Genomic DNA, 23,568 nt, shown 5'->3' with positions numbered 1-23,568 from the left:
CCTATTAATAAAAGTTTAAGAAGAAAGTCGTTAATGGCACCTGCACTATCAGAAAAAAATCTGTAAAATATAAAAATGGCAGCTGTGGCTGCCAGAATTATACCGTAAAAAATACGGTAATACCATTTTAGGTTTAATGGTTTTACCTTAAATGTGCAGTTTAATACTGTAATATAACTGATATAATGTTAATACACCAACTTAATGAATATTGAAATCTGATTGTACCTTTGTAATACACTGGTAACCAGCAAAAGCATGTGATGAAATAAAGCCCATCACAAGCAGCTTTGTAAACAAAAATAAGATACATGGAAGGTGTACAGTGTCATTCACACAGGCACTAAACACCATCATGGTGAGGCTCATTAAACTGAAATATGCAATAAAAACATTAATTTACCAACATTATATGTAACATACAATTCCTAATAAACATAACAGATAAGAAAAAAATAAGAAGAAACAGTTTTTTCAAAGAAAAAACATCACAAACAAAATTTGAAAGGCAATGCAGAGAATTCTGGGAACGTAAATTACCATTAACCATTTAACAGGCTTGTACTGTAGCATTGTACTGTAACATTTTTTTACCGTTAAAATCACAATCATTTTTTTCCAGTGTATAAACTAGTTTAGGTTTAGATCACTTCCCCTTGGCCGGTCAGAGAGTACAGTCCATAAATAGACTGACACTTAAGTTTTACACATGGGTCAGTGAGTCCATAACAGTTAGTGTGTGAGCCAGTCTGGCCATGTGTGTGGGTTGCAAATTTTGTCTACATGGGGTCCTGAGCAGCTGTCCTAAATGAGTATTTTAAAAGAGTGTGCTTTAGAAATTCACATATAAAAATCCAATTCACATTCCCTCCATTTTCAATGAAAAATTGTGCCCATGTAGTTAGACTGCAGATATACGACCATGTGCAGAACCTGCAAAATCATCAATAAATAAAAATAATAATAATAATAAATATATTTTATTTAGTATATGAATAAGTCATGAATTTAGCCATGAATAATTTCCACAAAACAGATATTCATAGTCCACATGACAAAATGATAACTACTGTAAATGAACATAACCCATTCATAAGTATAGATAGATAGATAGATAGATAGATAGATAGATAGATAGATAGATAGATAGATAGATAGATAGATAGATAGATAGATAGATAGATAGATAGATAGATAGATAGACTACTATGCTCCAAAGGGCATGCCTTCTGCAAGTTTTCGTTTTTAATAATTTATGAACTTTCCATTACTGCTTTACACAAAAAAACTCCAGCAGAGGACTGTACCCATCTGTTCTCTAACTCTGTATTGTATAATTTTGTTCAGTATTATGTTAAGTATTATTTGGTCACATTCACCTAGATGACTATGTATTCTATGATAATTATAGTGCTATTATATATACAACATAGTAGGCCTATATTTGATGTGTGCTGTGATGAAATGATCGAGATAATAATTATTTAGAAATAGCCTATATCTTGTCTGAAATGTGAAAATTCTCCTGTCAGAAAGACTCATGCTACAACGTGTCTTCCTCCCCCGAAATAGTATCCAGCACCCAAGGCGTGGTGATGTCTACGCTGTCTACATGTGCTACAGACCACAGGGAAAATACGTACACTCATGCTGTCAGACAGGGCAGGTTCCGCCTTTTCAAATGTTCGATTGGACATTGCAGATAGCGCGCTGCATATGATTGGTCGACGCAGCTGTCTGTCCATTTTCAAGCGTTTCTCTGCTTCCTTGCCGCTGAGCGATGTTTTGAAGGGGAAATGGGTTCAGAATTCTTTGATGGGGACGGAAGGGGGAAGTAAATAATTGAAAACTCTCTTATACCTGGCAATATACATTAAGCGACTATCAACCAACGTCCATGCTGTTTCCTTGCTACTGAGGAAATTCGACTGGATAACCTCCTGGATTCGTAAGACTGAAGTTTGAATCCTGTCCACTCCTGTCTTTGTTAACGTACAGTAACGTTAGTCGCACAGGGGACGTCCGTAAAAAAAGTAACAGAATAAATGACAGCACCATTGACATGAATAGCTTAAAAATTCTTAAGTCTTTACTGTTCTGATAAATTTCTGGCTAACGTTACCAGGCGATGGAAAGCAGAGGGTCACAGTCGGGTTTGTGCGAACAAAGGATATGTTAACCTGATCGAAGTGGATCAATGTTTATATTTTCATCAATATCGTGTTTTCCAAAAGCGGAAATACTGGACTTGATATCTAGAAGTGGCCATTAATGTGGCTAGAGTTAGAAAATCACACGGAAGAAGATGGCAGCAACTAAAGGCAAAACTGGACTAAATAATGAAAGCAGTTCTGGTCGGGATAGTGGCAGGACAGACACAGGCAGTCCCACGGTATCCGCAGGGGCCGCTTCCCTGACCACCAACAGGACCTACACACTAGATGACCTGGACACCATCGCCACTGTTGGTGAGTTAGCCCTTATGCATCAAATTAAAACACATTTCAGTTAACAAATATTTCCTAAAACGTTTTCATATTCTCAGTTGTGTACAGTTTGACCTACCAAGTGGCTTTTTAAGTAAATGATTTCAAGGTTCAGTTTTATTTTATTTTATTTATTTTTTTTTAAATTACTAATTAGACTACCCAACTATACAAAGAGACAAGCTAGAGCTGTATAGCAGGATATTCAGTTCCCCTGGGAATTCCCTTGGGGATGACTGCAGTAATGGGCTGTCAAGTACACCTGCATGTTTGCTTTACCAGACCAAAACCTAAATATAGTTCAAAGTAATGCTTTGTTTGCTGGTTACCTGTAGAATTTAGTCCCACTTACACTTGCTTCATATTTAATTGAGGCCATTCATGGAAACTAAGATTTCAACTGGCATTTTGAAAGTAAGGCTCAGGTGGGGAACCTCGGAAGTAAAGGTAAACAAAATGAACAAACTGTTGAGCAAACTATGAAATGTATCAGGAGTGTCTCCCTTCATATATATTTTGAAAGGGTGAATGGTGTTAACTTTTCACAAATGATAATTACTGTGAGGAAGGGTCTAGTGTTCAGAACACCAGGAAGTTTCTTTAGAAAAAATCTTTTCACAGTTGCATCAGTTGCAACACCCAGGTACACAACAGAACAACATATTGAACAGTTTTCAGTCACAATGACAATGTCTTCAATACAGCTCTTTTATGATCTGCATCTGCTCTGTATTCAGTTTCAAATAGTTTTTTTTTTTGGTCATGGTCACAAATATCATAATTAAACAATTGTGATGATACAGTATCATAATGAAGAAAAAAAAGCCTAACTGAAACATAAAGCAAATAACTTTTTATTAAGAACACATTGAAGTAAAAGGTGACAGTGAACTTTTATATTCATCATAAAATCCTGTATCGTGGTTTCCACAAAATTTGACTGTAATCAACACAGATAATAATGTTTCTGAGCAGAAAATCATCAAATCAGAATAATTTTCATGGAGTACTGCAGTGATGGCTGCTGGAAAATGACATTTTAAAATATATCGAATTAGAAAACAATTATTTTAAATCCTAATAATATTTCACAGTATTACTATTTTTGACGTGCTTCTGAAAGTCCACCCACTCAGCCACTGAGATCCTCTTCAACCCATAATGTTTTTTCTCCTCTACATTTAATAGATCAGTATGCAGAACTGCTAATGCAAATTTCCTTTGCGATTTACTACTTCTAATGTATGGTGGTTCTTTTCTTGTCTTTAAAACGAAAGCCAATAAGAAAACTCAATATCATTTATTTCTGTTCTTCCCCTTCCTTACGCCCCTGAAGACTTCACTATCTTAGTTCACACACACCTCTAACACATTTTAATTAGTTTCATTACACACCTTCTTTTCCGCTCCCACATTTGGCAGTGAAAAGTTATTTAAATACATATGTTCCGTGCAAACATAGAACAAGGCCCATCTGACAAGGAGTAAATCTCATGTGGTTGAATTGTATCTGTTAATAGAATGCTCAATTTCTAAACAAGCCCATCTATTTATATAGAAATACAACAACACGCTACCTCCTTTCTGAGCACCAAGTGCTTCCTGGTTCTCATTTGCACCACGTGATTTCAGGCAAATCTGACAAGATTATTATTACTCAAACCATAGAACAAACATCATGACTAAGAGGACATCCTGCATCATGCTAGTCTACACTAGCTTGACCATTCATGACAGCCATGTCACATAGATCTTGAACACTGCTAATATTAGTCATGCCATTCTATTTAAAGTCTCCTGTTTCGAGCAGTTTTGGTGATAGCTGCATCTTTTAGCTGGACTGTATAAAACTGAAAGGACAGCTCATTGTTTAAGGGCCTCAGGGTGAGGAGGAGAGCAGTTCATGTCTGGGGGAAAAAAAATGTGAACATGTACACAGGCATTTTGCACGTGTCAGCATGTTTCGTTTTTCTGGTGTTAGTTTTTGTCACACTGTATTTTGATTAGAGTTTGTTTAGATTCCCCTTGTTCCTTTTTTACTCTCATCAACACTTAGTTGCACATCAACACTTACTGTAGTTGCACAGGCACAGTCGAAAAACAGTTACAACAGTTAAACATGGACTTCAACAGAAACAACGGACTTCAACGTGACCAAAGCTGATGCTAGATTAGCAGTAAATTTGTTCAGCAGAAATATATAGAAACATTTCAGTGCATCTCCCATTTTTGCTTCTGAGTAAAAAAAATAAATGAAAATGAGCTAATTGCAACTTTGAATCTCACTGTTTCTCACAAATTTCTTGTAATTACATATTTTGTCTAGTATTTGCAAAATTGTCACACTGTCTCTTTGTCATATTTTAAACTCACACCTTACATTTACCTTTTCATTTATTTGTTTTATTCTAAAGCAGAAACTGTCTTCCATACTCTACTCTGTAAATGGTATGTGGAAACTCCATCTGTGTAGCTCAACCTTGTGGGGTTTCAGTTTCTCGAGAATAAGCCTGTCATGCTGGATTCCTGTTGGAAACCTATCGCAAGCTAGTGCAGGCTAGCAACAGTGACGGTTAACCGGGCTCTGTATGTGGCATCGAAGCCTTTCTTGCTTTAGTTTTACACTGTAAAACAATCAGAAAGTTAGAGAACTAAAGAAATGTGAGACAAGCAGATTCAACTTTTAAGTATGCGTAACGTAAACTTAAATATACACTTTTAAAGTGTACACAAAATACAAAGAAATAGATACATATTTAATCAGTCTAATTTTTAAAGTTTAGCTACGCTTTCATCAAACATAAATAAACACAAAAACAGTAATGGATCAAAGTTCAAAGTAGGGATGCAACGATACCATTTTTTCACCATCGAGTCAGTGTAGTGTTTGAGTACATTAATTACTCCGGGATATTAGTTTATTTTGAGTCAGAGGGAGTGTCAGCCATGTAAAAAAAGTGAATAACTTAAGTAATTTGTTGATTAATTATTACTGGAGACGTGAACCGATTCTAACGATTTAGTCAGATTTGGTGAACTGGTTCAACCGGTACACTAAGAAGAACCGGTTAAATCAAACGATTCGTTCACGAACCAGACATCACTTCTACAAAAGGGAAGTGATATTGATACATAGTGTATTAAATCTGTGAGTTCGTTTATTGAGCCTTCTCTTTGAACAGTTTTTCAGTTACTGTGCGCTCTTGAAGAGAGTTTCATCGCTGCGACTGTCATAACCGAACGCAACACGCAATTTGATTGCTGAATGAAGGATGACAGACAGCCGCAGTGGAAAGAAGAGTTTATGTGAACTAGAATTGAATAACTTCAATATTAATCTGTACTAGTGTTGTGGGGCGACATGGTCATTTTTCAAATCGTCATATCGTCAGCCCATGAGATTGATGATACACGATATTATTGTGCATGGGAACAGCAAGAGAGAGACTGTTCTTGTCATATCATAACTATTTGCTGTTTTTCTGTACAAATCCTTGATTCTCACATAATTATCAGAGCAGCCTCACAGGTTTTTTTTTTTTTTTTTGGACTGGATACATAAGTGCTATTTCCAAGAATCAACCATCTTTGTCATATCAGTGATTTAATGTACAAGAAAATTGCTTTGTGGTCTAAGGGAAAATGAATCTCATAGCATTCTGAAGGGTGATCTCCTGTATAAAAACGGATTTGAAATGTATATTATAGCATTAGGCCCAGCATACATAATCCAATTTGTAGAGCTTTTTGTTGGATGGTAGGGATTTACTGTCCATGACAAATGATTTAATCTCCTATCTGAATGTTCTTATCGTTAGATTGTCATTCAAATAATGAAGAAATCATTGTCCAAACTCAAGTTTTTGGGGGTTTTGCTCGGATTTGATTCATGGCAGAGCAGAGGAGAGAATGAATGTGGATAATATATGGCACAAGTGTTCTTTTGTTAACTTAGGGAAAAATTTAAGGCTTTTGATATCACAGCAAGCCTAAATGCAGCTTAGTGAAGGTTATCCCTACCCAGCAGTATAAAGTCCGATGGAATGGCAAATTATTACTAAAACAAGGGTTTCCTAGTAAAAGGCTGAAAATGTGCTTTACTGAGACTCGCTATTTAAAAGAAACATTAAAGCCTTTATAAAGACCAGTTTTAGGAAATAGTTTACCAAGAAGATTGAGTTGTTATATACATATATATATATATATATATATATATATATATATATATATATATATATATTCGATAATGAACCATTAAAGCTGCTGGAAAATGTATATTTTCCACATGACTAAATATTGTAATCCTAAAACTTATCTCACTCATTTGTTTTGTCTCAAAATGACATTGAACAAGTCTTATAACAAGCCTCTTAAATGTTCACTATTTAAAAAAACTAGTTTATCTTGCCAATGTATTTGATTATGGCATTACATTTCCACAACAGTTTCCAAGCAATATTTACTCCACTTAAATGATCCAAAACACAGTCTAGATGATTAACCAATGTTCTATTTGCTAGGACATAACTATGAACGTTCAACAGCTAAATCTTTTGCCTTATGCAATTTATAATTTGAATCTAAAAGAATGGATTCTGATTTACCTAAATGTAATAAATCTTATTTTCATTCATATATTCCTTCAACCCAACAAGCTCTAATTTCTCCAGATTTTTTTCAATCTCCATATCTGCAACTAAAAGAGCTGCATAATCAGCATATCAAAACATATTTACCTCACGTGCAGCCTGGATATCACTTATAGGCTTATATAATAAAAAATAATAGCAGACCCTTAGGAACCCCATTATTCACAATTTCATCCTCAGAAAGTATCCCTCCCACTTCTATCTTCTGAACTCTCCCTGTTAGAGAGAAAGCTAACCAAGATTTTCCTGTACATGAAAAACCCATAGCACTTACTTTATAATGATATTAAATGGTTAAAGCTGCAGTAGGTAACTTTTGTAAAAATATATTTTTTACATATTTGTTAAACCTGTCATTATGTCCTGACAGTAGAATATGAGACAGATAATCTGTGAAAAAATCAAGCTCCTCTGGCTCCTCCCAGTGGTCCTATTGCCATTTGCAGAAAGTCATGCGCTCCCGGTAAAAAACAACCAATCAGAGCTGCGGTCTGTAACTTTGTTTGTGTTCAAAATTTAGAAAAATGTATATAATAAGCGAGTACACCATGAATCCATTTTCCAAACCATGTTTTTAGCTTGTCCTGAATCACTAGGGTGCACCTATAATAAGTGTTTATATTCGGATTATTTTAGATTGCTTCGGGGGTACCGCAGCGGAGTAACCCAGTACCTTTGTGATTCTTCATAGACATAAACAAAGAAGTAGTTCCGGCTACGATGTTCTTCCGCAAGATGCAAGCAGTTCTGTTTATTAACCGCTAGAGCGTCAAAAGTTGCCTACTGCAGCTTTAACTTAACAGTATCATAAACTTTCTGCAGATCCACCAGAACCTTTCCGCATGTTTCCTCTATCAGCTTCTTTCCTAATAAAATCTTTCAAATATAATAAGCAAGTGTCAGTTGAATAAGACTTCTAAAACCTGACTGAAATTCATAAATTAATTTATTTCTACTTAAATACTCATAATATTCATCTGCTTGAACACCAAGAAACAAAACTCAATATAGAACTGGTTGATATTTTACTGGATCTTGTCTGATTACTGGGGAAGTCGTGGCCTTGTGTGGTTAGAGAGTATGACTCCTAACCCTAAGGTTGTGGGTTCGAGTCTCAGGCCGGCAATACCATGACTTAGGTGCCCCTGAGCAAGGCACCGGACCCCCAACTGCTCCCCGGGCACCGCTGCATAAATGGCTGCCCACTGCTCTGGGTGTGTGTTCATGGTGTGTGTATGTTCACTGCTGTGTACGTGTGCACTTTGGATAGGTTAAATGCAGAGCACAAATTCTGAGTATGGTTCACCATACTTGGCTCAATGTCTCGTCACTTTTTTTTTAAACTACTGTCCTTTTTTTCAATGAAAGATTGATTATGTGAAAGTAGGTGCAATATTGCTAGCTCCATTACTGGATTTTCATGGAACCAAGTTGCTTTAAACATGTAATTGCTCTAGAATGACCTTAATGTGAACTGAAAATGTGACACTAAAAAGTTTACCAAATAAAAAAAATAATTTAGCAACACATCTTTTCTTTGATAAAAACAACAAAAATAAATAAATAAATCCCACAGTTTTCTTTATTTACTGGTAGGGTTGGACGATGTCTACCAAATTTACATCAGACGATGTCTACAGTGAAACGATGGCGATGACATTGGGGGCTGAGGTTAGGGGGTGTGCCCGATGCGTGAATCCGTATACGTAATGAGTTCTACGGAGCCACTAAAGGGACATAGTTAGCCGCTTGCTTACATTACATTACAGTACAGTACATGGAAGTTCACTTACCACATAGAGTACACAGAGTAAGGAAAGATGACTGATAGGACGTTGGCGAATGAATTGCAGATACTGAGCACCCCTGACAAATATCTAATCTTGTAAAATGTGTGGTAGGTAGGTACTGCTGCTTCATAGTATAGAGTCCATGGGTCATGAATCTGGAAAGTTAAATTGAAATGAAAGCCCTGCAAATAAGTAGCGTATCCATTATGGATGCAATTTATATACAGTATAATTAACTACCCAACGATATGATTGCGAGAGATTAATTTTTTTTAATTTTTTTTATCATCCAATCTCATAAGCTATTTATTTCCTTTAGGGGTTCCGTAGTACACTTAATTTCCTTTCCAAACATGGAGTTGGGATGTGGTGGGTTATGGGGGTGGGGGTGGGGGGTGAGATCACGATGGGGGTGAGATCACGATGGGGATGGATGACGGCATCGTCTATCGGCCAAACCCTATTCACTGGTAGTTTTTGCACTAAACTTGTAGCAACAGACATGAAGAAATGTTTTTAATTATTTGCAACTTCTGTCAAATTATATCATGCCTTCAACATCTAACCCTAAAAATTTGCTACCTCTATCTTTTTCTGTGCTAAATTTCGAAATCTAAATCATCTAGATCCTTTGTCCTCTTATATTTAGAGAATGCTTTATTGCTTTATTTTCTTTTTATTAAATCAATTATCGTTTGATTCATCTAAGGACTGGATTTTTTTTTTTTTTTTTTTTTTTTTTTTTTTGCATGTTGAAAAAATATCAAGCTATTAAAAAATTTTTAATTGAAATTTGTACACAGATGCCCAGCAGTGCACAATATTAAATGCTTAGCAACAGCTTCCAAACCTGGAAATATTTGAGTATTTTTTAACTTACAGTTCCATAGCCCTGAAATCAATCTGATCAAGATATTTTCACTTTTTCAAATTTCAAAAAGGTTAAAGAAAGGATGCTCAAAGTAGGTGCAACCAAAAATCAATAGTTCTTCTTTTTTTTTTTTGAAGAAAAAGGTGCAACATTCACTTCTAATAAAATAAAATAAATTTTATTGGGTAAATGTATGAGGAATGTTTCTGCCATATTCAGGTGTGATGATTTTATTCTAATTCTTTGACATAAAATACATGTTTAACACCCCAATTGTGGTGTTTTGTTTTCCTTAAAGGGTTCATATGACGTTGCTAAAAATAACATTATTTGGTGTAATGCAAGGTGTTTATGTAATTTAGGGTTTAAAAAACACATTAGTTTCCACATACTGTACATTATTGTTGTCCTCTGTGGCCCTCCTTTTTAAAACGTGTTGATTTTTACAAAGCTCATCGGTCTGAAAAGCGAGGTGTATGTTGATTGGCCGAATTCCTCAAGCGTGTGGCAACAAGACAAAAACAATAAAACCCATTACAAACAAGGCATTTGTTGCATTCAGTGGGGACATAATTACTGATTATATTGACTTATACTGTCTTTTTACGCATTGCGTTGTGTATGGCGCTGCGTAAACACAATCTGCGTTTGTGATCGGAGAGACGACAAATAACAAGTGCTGCTCTACATTTCTCAAAACTCACGTTTGAATTGTCAGTGGCAAATTCTTTAAATATGTACATGTACCTGCAAAAATCCTTGCGAAGATGGAATTGCACCACTTTATAGATAGAGACACCGGCACTATAGTCTACTCTTCAAAGAAACAGTCCTTGTCCTCCGTAAAATGTGCTGCACACATCTGAATATTTGGGTTGAACTGTTCTGGAACGGTTGTAGATGCTACTTAACCACTGATTTCTAGTTGTGTCCTATTTTAGAAGGCCAAACAACTTAGTTTCACTTTCACAAGGAAACATACAGCGTTTCCACAACATTGCGGCGGTGTCAACAGCAAGAATAAAAGTTATGCCTTTCTTTACGTGAACATTTGGGTGGCGTTGTGCAAATCTTCCCACATCGTGACGTACAGTAGACATGTGGGGGCGTGTTAGAATGAGCTGTTTTTGGAGGGTGTGGTTGACTTGAAATCACATCACATGACCCCTTAAAGCATTTATGTGGTTACTAGCAGATGACTAAATGCATACACACCAAAAGCCTACTAAATGCCTAATCATCTGCTCATTTTACAGCTTTTTTTGTATTCATGATCTTGCAAACTATTTGAATCCAATCTTTCTTCCTTGTAGATAAAAAAAAAGAAAAGAGTTGTCTGAAGCTTAGCTATGTGGCTTTATAATCATGCGTATGTGAAGTAGTTCATTTAGCCTAACTTTTGCGTTTTACATCTTGCGATTTGTAATTTAGTCTTCAGAATTAATGAAAATTGTTTAAACATGCATCTTGGGTGACATATCCGGCGAGTATGCTGGCAATGCAGGAACTGGGATGTTTTCAGCTTCCAGGAATTGTGTACATATCCTTGCAACATGGGGCCATGCATTTACATGCTGCAACATGAGGTGATGGTCGTGGATGAATGCCACAACAATTGGCCTCAGGATCTTTTCACGGTATCTCTGTGCATTCAAAATGCCATCAATAAAATGCATCTGTGTTCGTTGTCTATAACATATGCCTGCCCATACCATAACCCCATCACCACAATGGGCCACTTTATCCACATTGTTGACATCAGCTAACCGCTCACCCACATGATGCCATACACACTGTCTGCCATCTGCCCTGTACAGTGAAAACCAGGATTCATTCGTGAAGAGAACACCTATCCAAAGTGCCAGATGCCATCGGATGTGAGCATTTGCCCACTCAAGTCAGTTAGGATGACGAACTGCAGTCAGGTCGAGACCCCGGTGAGGACAATGAGCATGCAGATGAGCTTCCATGAGATGGTTTCTGACAGTTTGTGCAGAAATTCTTTGGTGATGCAAACCGATTGTTGCAGCAGCTGTCCGGGTGGCTGGTCTCAGTTGATCTTGGAGGTGAAGATGCTTGATGTGGAGCTCCTGGGCTGGTGTGGTTACATGTGGTCTGCGTTTATAAGGCCGCTTGAGTGTACTGCCGAATTCTCTGAAACACCTTTGGAGACTGCTTATGGTAGCGAAATGAACATTCAATTCACAACAGCTCTAGTGGACATTCCTGCAGTCATCATGCCAATTGCCAATCTGTGGCATTGTGCTGTGTGATAAACTGCACATTTTAGAGTGGCCTTTTATTATGGCCAGCATAAGGCACTCCTGTTCAATAATCATACTAATCAGCATTTTGATATGCCACACCTGTGAGTAGGGTTGGGTACCGAAACCCGGTGCCAACATGGATACCAATACCTATGGAACCGGTATGCACAGAACCGAATCAGAACGCAGATTTCGGTGCCTCTTTTCGGTGTCTCTTAAATGCCTGAGCAATCAATTAAAATATTTGTCCTGGTTCTCCGAAATGTACACAAAAAGCACGGGCGTCGCTAGGCTTTTTTAGCGGCGCTATAGCATTTAGCTTCATAAACTACTAAAATTCGCGATCGCCTCAGTGTCAGCCTCCTCCCCGTCTTTCAGCGCGCTCTTCAATCCGCAGACCGCGGCGGAGCAGCGTGAGCAGACTCAAACACAAACAGAGGGAGGACACAAGGTGTGTGTTTATCGATAGATTGTTAGAATATCTGTATGTGCAGTTCCTTTTCATAAATACAGTTTACAAAAGGTAATGGGGGAGGAATCAGTTTCTCATCTACTGTAAAGTTTTCGCTCTGTTGACCACTCATCACACCACAGCTGTTTCCTCCAGTGAAAATCTAGCCCTTAAAACATATGAGCGCATACTTTAATTACACTTATTTATACTTAATCTAATTATACATATTTTATACATACACTACTGTGCAAAAGTCTCAGGCAAATTAGTATTTTCACCCAAAAGAATGGTGTTCGGACAGTTATTTACATCTTTTGCTGTAGTGTGTCAGTAGAAAATATCAGTTTACATTTCCAAACATTAATTTTGCCATTATTTTAATAATCATCTAGTGATATTTTTGAATGCACAAGCAGTCTGACAACAGCCGGTGCACCACACAGAGATCTGCTTGTGCGTTCAAAAATATCAGTAGACGATTATTAAAATTAATGGCAAAATGAATGTTTGGAAATGTAAACTGATATTTTCTACTGACACACTACAGCAAAATATAGAAATAACTGGTTTAAAAACCTTGTTTGCGGTGAAAATTAGGGGTGTGCCGGTTTCAGAATTGGTGATGACGGTTATGACGTGAGTCAAATGTGACGGTTCATAACATAACCGTCGGGGGGGGGGGGGGGGTGGATAGCGTGTTTCATTTTGTTTCATATTGTCTCGCCACCATGCTAGTGGATCTGCCGTAGAGTCAATTGGTTGATCTTGGAGATAGCGGGTTAACTCCGTTTCAGCGCGCGCTTTGATCGGTAAAGGGGCAGAGATTTCAGACCTCCGTTTATTAAGGAGATCTGTCACAAAACTCATCATCCGCGCCAAAGTTTTTTGAGCAAATTTCAAAGCCGCACCCGCCCGCCATCCGCTGATTGTTTTGCCGTCTATGCTTTGCTGATGCGAGCCGCAAAAAAAAAAAAAAAAAAGCCATTGTCTGTTCTGGAAAGGATGCAGCAAAAATATTTAATGCTAGAGTATGAGGCATAGGCCTACGCTGAGTTTCATTTACGATGAGATGCGCTCTAGTTCACAGTGCAGTGCAAGTGAACGCGGCACGCTGGTGCTTCCATGTCACGGTTATCATTGTCTGCTATATTTGCTTTTTATTTATTAAAATACATGCAATTGGTTGATGAAACATCTATTAAAATTAAGATAAAATTTGTTAAAAACGAAATTCGTTTTTAAGAAAGGTTTTCTACAAAGCAAAATTTAATGAAGTGGTAAATATCATGTCTGACGATTTATAAAACTTCATTAAGTGGTAAAAACCATGTCTCCCGATATATTGCGCATCTGATGATCCTATCTAAAAAATGAAAATAATTTTTGATAAAAAATGTTTGTAAAAAATATTTTAGTGACACGGTTTTGGCGGTTATAAAGTTCTAATGACGGTGTTCAACTATAACCGCTGGTCTCACGGTTATATACTAACCGTCACACCCCTAGTGAAAATACTAATGTGCCTAAGACTTTTGCACAGAACTGTACTTTACAATCAACATTGTTTCTACTTTATAAAGAATGACCATACAGTCATACACAAAACTGATTAAAGACGGTGACCGACAGCACTGATTTTAACTAAACATCATAGTGATTGACAGAGATACAGTAAAAACATTATGTGTGGTTTTGTATTAAACAATGACACAGATCATGAAATACATTTATTAGCCTTAGAGTAAGGGAAGCTTGGGAAATGAGAGCATCCAAGTAGTGTGTGAAAGCTATGCATTTATTTTTAATTTTTTGTTCTTTAATGTTATCCATAGTTTTTTGTAGCTTTTTTTTCTAAGTATCGGTTATGGCACCGTTTAAGCACCGGTACCGTTTTAAAAGTATCAAAATGGCACCGGTATCGTAAAAAACCCAATCGATACCCAACCCTACCTGTGAGGTGGATGGATTATCTCGGCAAAGGAGAAGTGCTCACCAACACAGATTTAGACTGATTTGTGAACAATATTTGAAATAGGCATTTTGTGTACATAGAAAAAGTCTTAGATTTTTGAGTTCAGCTCATAAAAAATGGGAGCAAAAACAAAAGTGTAGCAATGAGATATTACTTAGAAATGTTTGTGATTACCATTTCAAATAAATTTGATCTGCTTCTTACTTTGTGTTCCCATGAGCTGTGATTTTTAAATCACTAACAAACAACCTCTCAAGCTGTGAATGAAGATAATTTAGACTTTGAGCAACGAAGGCTATGCTCCAAGATTGTATTGTGTGAGATGCATATGAATTGTATGCTGAGAATGTAAAATATCCACTAAGCTGTGGGGTGGGTTTACCACATTATTTAGTTACAGCAGGAAGTGAATTCTATTAAATACTTCCACAAAGTAATTTACTCTAAAGCCATGTTTGGTTTATTCTAAAAGAAATGAGTTGAGGGAAAGCTCATATTCCTTGTTTTATTATTGTTTCAGAGTTGCATTATCACTGTATCAGTCCTTCAAAGACCCAAAGTGTTGAACAGCCTATACAACAAAAATATAGACCTTGATGGAAATTTCCAACTTTAGCTATGCATAATCTTTTTTTTGCTATGTAATGCATTTATTTATGTTTATGTTATGTTTTTCTTGGTTGATGCACATGTATGGTTGTTGTTGGCTGGTCAGGTAAACCAGTTATTTCCATGCATATGGCTTATATATATATATACATGCATACATACATACATACTGGATAAATATATATTTAAAATGGCACTGCTTTTTGAATATCTGAAAGTATACTCTTAACATCAGTTAGTGAAGCATTATAATATGATAATCAAGTATTATTTAATAATATAAGGCAAGGCAAGAGAAGTTTATTTATATAGCACATTTCGTACACAATGGTAATTCAAAGTGCTTTACATAAAAGAAAGTAAAATAATCATGAAGAAAAATAATAACAAAAATAAAACAAGCAATTTTAAAACTTTTAAAATGATTAAAACATTTAGAAAATGATTTTACATTAAAAAATAAAATAAAATAAAACAGTGAAAATATAGTGCAATCAGTTCGGACATTGCACAGTGCTCATTCAATAAATGCACAGCTAAAAAGATGCGTTTTGGGTCTAGATTTAAAAGTGGCTAATGTTTTAGCACATCTGATCTCTTCTGGAAGCTGATTGCAACTGCGGGTGGCATAGTAACTAAAGGTGGACTCCCCTTGTTTTGTGTGAACCCTTGGTATTTCTAACTGACTTTATCCTAGTGATCTGAGTGCCCTGTTAGGTTTATATTCAGTGAACATATCTGCATTATATTTCGGTCCTAGGTCATTTAGTGACTTATATACGAGTAAAAGTACTTTAAAATCAATCCTAAATGTAACTGGAAGCCAGTGTAAGGACCTGAGGACTGGTGTGATATGCTCAGATTTTCTGGTTCTAGTCAGAATCCTGGCAGCAGCGTTCTGGTTGAGCTGCAGCTGTCTAATGGTCTTTTTGGGAAGGCCAGTGAGGAGCCCATTACAATAGTCAACACTGCTGGTGATAAAAGCATGGACAAGTTTCTCCAATTCTTGACTGTAAACAAAACATCTAATTCTTGCAATGTTTTTTAGATGATAGTATGCTGATTTAGTTACTGCTTTGACATGATTACTGAAACTAAGATCTGTCTCCAGAATCACACCAAGATTCCTGACTTGATTTTTAGTTTTTTGACCCCTAGAGTCAAGGTATGCATTCACCTTGAACACTTCATCTTTGTTTCCAAATGCAATGACTTCAGTTTTTTCCTTATTTAACTGAAGATAGTTCTGGCACATCCAACTATTAATTTCATCAATGCATTGGCAGAGGGAGTCAATGGGGCTGTAGTCATTTGGAGATAAGGTTAGGTAAATCTGGGTATCATCAGCATAGCTGTGGTAGGCAATTTGGTTCTTTCTCATTATTTGACTTAGTGGAAGCATATACAGGCTAAACAAGAGCGGTGCAAGAATTGAGCCTTGTGGGACTCCGCATGTCATGGACGTCCACTTCGACTTATGCTCTCCTAGACTCATATAATAGCCTCTCCCTTCTAAGTATGATCTGAACCATTTGAGTACCATCCCAGAAAGCCCGACCCAGTTTTCCAGTCTCTCTAGTAGTATGTTATGATTGACAGTGTCAAACGCAGCACTGAGATCTAGCAATACCAGCACCGATATTTTGCCGGAGACACAATTTAAGCGAATATCATTTATTATCTTAATGAGTGCTGTCTCTGTGCTGTGATGCGGTCGGAAACCAGACAATACAACAAAGTATATCATTTACATGTAGTGCGTCAATTCTGCATGCATGTAAGACTCTCTCGCTCTTTCTGCGCTCACCAAAGCGACAGCGAGTGGTGCACCTTTACAGTAGAGTTTACGGTACATCAAACACAGGTATGCTGTGCATCCATTGAGATGAACTGAACAATATCACAGATAGCTTAATGGAGAGAGAGAAACTCTGAAGCGCTCAGTCAGAGAGTGAAAATATCAGAGTTAAACTTATACTTAGCCTCCAACTCACATACTGGTGAGTAAAATCTGAGAATTTTTAGCCATTGTCTAATATTAGACATCATTTAGTCGCCCAGAGTGAAGATTCAGTCGCATGTGCAAGTGATTTACTCGCAATGTAGAGGGTTGATTACTGAGCCTTAAACAAAATGTTTCATTCTTATAGATGCGGAGAATAAACCTTGCACATAAAACACAAAACATGCATCACAGTAGTAATAGAACTCGTTCTAGGAAATCCCTAATATTATTTTAAACTTGATGTGCATTTTAGTCTGGCCTTAAATGTAATTTCAAGCTGTAGTTCTGTACACAATAAAATACATCAATAAATCCATCTCTTTAACTTAATAAGATGGAACAAACATCTGTCCTCCACAAGCAGACTGATTTATTAAGTAAACTGTCCTTGCTTATAAATTTACTGTTGCATTGGAGTTTTTACATCTTTTGTTGATTTGTAGAATTTTTTTTGTTTGTTTTGAGATGCAAAGATTTGTACTCTTGAAAGTAAAACTATTTCCCATGACTGTTTGAAATGTTTATTTAAAATGTTTGACTCTCAAGAATTAATAATAAATATTGTTCCATGGTCTGTATTCATTTTCATTTCATTTATAAAATGAACTGTAAATTAAAAAAAAAAAAAAAAAAAAAAAAACCTCTACAAAAATGCTCAGTTAAATATAATCCAACGCTGCATGGGTAAAATATTGGCAAACCCAGCGATTGGGTTGTTTTGACCCAGCGGTTGGGTTACTAGCCAGTTTAACCCAATTTAACCTGGCAGTTTAACCCAACTGTTGGCTAAAAACAACCCAAATGCTGGGTTTGTCCATATTTAACTAGAATGCAGTGGTTTGTCTGCACCACCACTTTCAATTCGATCAAAATTTCAGTTCAGATCTAACTCATTCAGGTCAATTGATGTTCACATGAAGCTTTTCAGTCCGATCGAGGCCTCGGTACAATCACTAACTTTTTATTTGTGTGCATGTAAACATAGCTATTGAATGCATCTGTCCCATAAGAAGATGAAAGAGTGAAGCATTGTGACTGTCATACTGTTGCATTCTGTGACTTTGATTTCTTCACTTATAAGTTCACAATAACATCTCCTTTGTTGTTTTGAATGTGTTGCTAGCTAAATAAGACTTCCCTGTAACAGGCAGGAAACATGATCTAATAATGTGTCATCAAGTGTCTTGCTTCACATGTACCAGTTGCGTCCCCTCCCTTCTGACAGCTAAGGCATTTGTTTTCTTCCATGCGTGTGTAACCATGTCAACTCAGTGGTCTCTGAACAAAGATTCCTTGTGTGAGGTAAACGTGTTAAATGCCAACATTCCATGTCAGTTATTCCACCAGTATCGTTGCTCATAACTCATCACAATGCAGCTACGAGGAAATGTAGGTCATCTAAAACTACCCCATTACAAAAAGAGTAGAGCTTAGTTTGGTGTTATTAATCATTTTGTTTCTAATTCTGTTTCTTGACTTGTTTCTTGAAATTGAACTCTGTCTTATGACATTTACACTTAAATTTTTACTGTATGGAAAAAGAGCCATGAGCCTCAGTACTGGATTGTCTTTTTAGATAATGGTTTTCATTAATAAATATTTTTGAAAATGGTAAAAAAAATTTTTTATCAAAGATCAAACTGAAAGACAATTGTTTTGAGACATTTAAAGGGATCCAGTGTTTCCCACAGCCTTACACTCTATTTGTGGCGGCACTCCCCTGCCCCAATATAGAGATATGCAAATTATTTTTTTCTGCCAGCAGGAGGCACTCCGGTAACAGCTGCTTTATCAGGCATTACATGCAAGATGGAATTAACATTTTGAAAACAGTTGGTTCTTCTTCTGGAATACAGTGATATAAAAACACCTGCGCCAGTTTTTGATTTTGAAACTTGCAGTGCTCATGTTTATTCAACAAAGTCAAAGCCTTCTGGAAAATCTATTTGTGGCGGACCGTTTTGATATTGTGGCAGACCGCCACAAATAAATCAATGTCTGGGAAACCCTGGGATCTTTCACACAAAAATGAAAAATGTGTCATCCTTTACTCACCCTCATGTCGTTCCAAAACGTTCTCATGTTGAAGAATGCTCGAAATCAAACATAAGGTCCCCATTGACTTCCATAGTGTTTATTTTCCTGCTATGGAAGTTAATGGAGACCAACATCCCTTTGGTATCTTCTTTTTTGTTCAACCTAAGAAAGAAACTCATACATGTTTGGAACAACATGAGTGTGAGTATATGACAGAATGTTAAACTATTATTTTAATTGTATTACGTGATGGTGTTTTTTATGTCATGAATATATGCCTAGCATTTAAAAACGTGAAACTATCATAAAAAAATTCAATAAAAATAAATTGATCAATTTAATACATCTTCCTGAATAAAAGTATCAAGCAAGATTAATTCAAAGTATTAAAAAATAAAGGTAAAATATCTTACTGCCCTCAAACTTTTGAACACTAGTGTCAATCAAAAACCATGATATCGTTTTCTCTTTTATGTATGTATGTATTTATTTATTATGATGACATCCATCAAAATGTCATGAGTGTTTGTTCTGTCTCAGGTGTCTAGGTAAAAAGTCTTTCTCAAGCCAAAGCTAGGTTACACAAATAAAACACAAGCCTCTCTGTGGTATCTCAGCTCCTTGATCTACTTCATGGCCCTTAAACCCAAATAACTGCCACTAATTCAAGACTGTTGTTTTCCGTCCCTTGACCCGAGTGCTACCCGCAGTGTACACCAACTCCTCACGTATTCTGGGCATGCCTGTTCTTTTTTCCCATGATGCTGTAAAGTTGTTTAGTTTATCATCAGGGATTAGTTAAGCATTAAGTGTAAGGCTCAGGTCTAAGAGCATATAATGGTTGTATTGTCCAAATAGCCTGTCAAGTTGGCTCCTGTAGGTATTGACCTCTTGGGCTTGTAACTGCACTCTGGTGAGACTGAGTAGCCTGTAATTTGGTGGGTGGTTCAAGGTGCCCTGCTCTCTCAGCTTGAGAGCTCTCCCTGTCGCCATTGATCATAGGTGTGTAACCTAAGATCTATTACCCACTGAAACCCATGTCCCCGTACAGTAGAATCAAAGACTTCTTTGAGACGGGTCGTCTTTGAGAGTTTTACTCTCCCAGCTCCGAGTGCTATTCATCTGTGGACAACAAATCTCTGTGGAGAGACCAAACACAAACATGCTTCTATTCTCTCAGATTATATTTAAGAAGTGGGTTAAAGTGGTCATCACAAAAGAATTTATAGATTTGATGGTTCCCTTTGGATAATGGAAAGAAAAACTGAGCAAAGATGATTAAACTCACTTCAGTTTTTTATGTATGGCTTAGGTGTTTATATATTTTGGGTCCACTGTGGGTGAAGGAAATATTTTAACATTGATTTTGGTTCTCTTTAAGTCAATATTCCCCATTGTTTCAGGTACAGGAACCTTTGGAAGGGTTTTTCTGGTGAAGGATAAAAAGACAAGAGGTTTTTTTGCTCTGAAAGCGATGAAAATCCCAGATGTAATTCGTCTGAAACAGGAGCAACACGTGCATAATGAGAAAGAGGTTCTGACGGAGGTCAACCATCCTTTCCTTGTCAGACTGTAAGTCAACACTAAGCAACCTTAACATTTATGCTGCAACACAAATGAGAACACTGTTAATAGTTATCTCATAAAAATACAATAGGTTATTATGATCTGTTTAAACATTTCAGCTTTTTGGCTTAAATATCCATGTCAAATGTTGTTTAACCTTCTACAGTCGCTTCAGTCAATTTTAAACGTTGATTTTCTATTTATCTTTGAATATATTTATTTCTTCATTATAGATACTAATCTTTAGTAAACAAATAGTTCTTAACTAGGGGGTGTCAAAAATAATGTTTTTTTTTTTTTTTTGACTAATATAAACTTATCATGGGAATTTTTTTAATAAATATAAATTTTTTGATTTATGCAAAGCTTTAAAATATTTTATCAGGTAAAAACTATTCAAAAGGATTGAGAACCACTGTACTATATCATGTTTATTGCCATTATGATATGACCTCCGCTTGCTATAGTCTTCCTACTGTAATTATTGGTAGTTTTTTATGCTTTTGTAATGCAAGTCTTTTAATGTGTAGCCTATTTGTCACAAGCATATAGCAAGTATACATATGTATATGTATTCTGTGACCAAATCACATGTAACGCATATAATGTGGAACTTTTTCAGGTTCTGGACGCACCATGATGATCGTTTTCTGTACATGTTGATGGAATATGTGAACGGCGGTGAACTTTTCAGCTATTTACGCAGCCGAGGACGTTTCAGCAACAACACAGGAATGTTTTATTCAGCTGAAATCGTCTGTGCCATTGAATACCTTCACTCCAAAGAAATTGTCTACAGAGACCTAAAACCAGAGAATATACTGCTGGACAGTGAGGGGCATATTCGATTGACAGATTTCGGCTTCGCTAAAAAGCTCTCTGAAAGGTATGTTGGCCTCTGGTTGTCTACAAAAAGAACAATGTAGTTGTCAAAATGTTGTGCATACACACAAACACACACAAAAGTCTCTTGTAGTCAGCAAAACTGCATTTATTTGATAAAAATTTCAGTTTTTGATTTGTTTTCCATAGCCATTACTCAAGTCTTCGGTGTCACATGATCATGTAACCATTTGTGGGTTGACCAGTTTATTACATTTTTTATTGGACCGTCATCCAAACAATAATTTATTTATTAATGTATTTCTTTATTTTTATTTTTATTCATTCATTCATTATCTATTAGCCTAATCTTAATCTTAATTACATTGCATTAACTTGTGTGCTTATGTACTTAATCTAAAACCAAAAAGCCAATATAGCGGAGCATTAGAGCTGCAGACAAGTGGGTCCTCATATCTGGTCTCTAAAAATGGCACTGGTGCATAGCTACCTGAAACAGTCAAAATATGATGCAATTTAACTGCAGATATCACACTGTTTGTCTGTTTGTTGTTGATGTTTTCTTAGCTGATGTACTATTACATTGAAATCTAGTCATTTTCATTTAATACACTCCTATATAGATCTGTTGATATTGTGAAACCTTTTTGAAGTTATTTTTAAGTACATAAACCAGGGAGAGAGAGAGAGAGAGAGAGAGAGAGAGAGAGAGAGAGAGAGCTTAGCAGCAGTTATCTGAAGTGTGCGCCCTTGAAGATTAAAGTTGATTTTAAGATTGGATTAGGCATGCTGCAGATTTTTACCTTCATTCCATGGCATTTTAACATTCCTAGTTTTCGCATTGTCAAATTAAATGTAAACCGTTAAACCCGCTTTGAAATTCTGAAGGGGATCAAATTCGGTTGTGGGCTTTTTCACAATCTTAACTGTGATGTTATAATGCAGTAACGAACCAACTGATGCCTTCATTCACTCATACTGTGTGAATCCCTCTACAAAAGACATATACGATTGCTTCACTGCGGGTTATTAAAGCTGTCCTAATATGAGTGTCTTTTTAAAAAAAAGGCTTAGTTTGGCCCCCTAGAGCATCCATCAGCCCACCGTTATTAATTCTGAATGAGTGCAAGCAATGGACCATGGAACAATTTACGAGTAACCTTGCTGAAATTGAAAATCCCTCTGGTTGTGCCCCCTGATAGTATCATTCTAATACAATAAAAGAACAAGAGATTGTGTGTTTGTATGTGTGTGTGTATATCCATCTGCAGTGCAGAATATTGCAGTGCTTTCTCAGAGCAAGCCTTAACCCCTGATGTGTAAGGGTAGATCGTGTTTCTGTTTCTCTGTGCATGAGGAAGGACCCCAGAACTTCGGGGGTCTGACTCTGATGTGCAAGTGACCCACATATAGAAACTGAAAGCAGTGCCTCTGGTTCAATCGAGAAGACAACTGTCCCTGCAAGCAACAGCTTTGACTTTTCCAGTCTGAATAGATAGCTTCTGCACAGACTGCCATGTGGCAACAATGCCACCTGGTGGCTATATTTCCATTTGGTTTTATATTCAGAGATGGTTGCTGTTTACTTTGATCAATGGTCATTTGAAGCACCCTTATTGTTAAAATGAGGACAGGATAAGGACTTTGGAAAGATAGATCAGGCATTTTTTTTATTTTTTTTTATCATTATTCTAGGCGGCATTAGGGCATTTTTCATGTTATCATCTTGTCAGAATGTCTGCTCGAGATGAGGGCTTATTATTGTGTCAGAGTTACTGATGAATTGCAGGGCTCTTATTGTGGTCATGTTTGAGGGCGAAGGAGGGAACTTGTCAAACGCTAGCTGCACAGCTTCAAGTGGCCAATCAAAAATAAAATAAAAAAATAACTAAAGAGGAATTCAGAGAAAAGTCACCTTCATCTCTACAGCTTTGATGTCCTAAAAATCCTTTTTGAAAATTCAACTGTGAATTTCGAGATGTTTACACGCTTGTTACAGCAATGACTTAAACTAGTCAG

General features: G+C 36.6%; 1 protein-coding gene across 1 annotated transcript in view; it reads left to right on the top strand.

The window, feature by feature from the left end:
* Positions 1-1,755: 1,755 nt before the first annotated feature.
* Positions 1,756-23,568, top strand: part of prkx (protein kinase X-linked) — a 34,476-nt gene continuing 12,663 nt past the window's right edge. Inside the window, exons 1-3 of the mRNA XM_026204125.1 lie at positions 1,756-2,468; positions 20,544-20,712; positions 21,329-21,592. Coding sequence (XP_026059910.1) covers positions 2,306-2,468; positions 20,544-20,712; positions 21,329-21,592 — 596 coding nt within the window. The 5' untranslated portion in view covers positions 1,756-2,305. The remainder of the gene's footprint in view (positions 2,469-20,543; positions 20,713-21,328; positions 21,593-23,568) is intronic.

This window comes from Carassius auratus, chromosome 26 (genome assembly GCF_003368295.1).
Source record: "Carassius auratus strain Wakin chromosome 26, ASM336829v1, whole genome shotgun sequence".
NCBI classification, from domain to species: Eukaryota; Metazoa; Chordata; class Actinopteri; order Cypriniformes; family Cyprinidae; genus Carassius; species Carassius auratus.
This window is presented reverse-complemented; position numbering and strand designations above follow the sequence as displayed.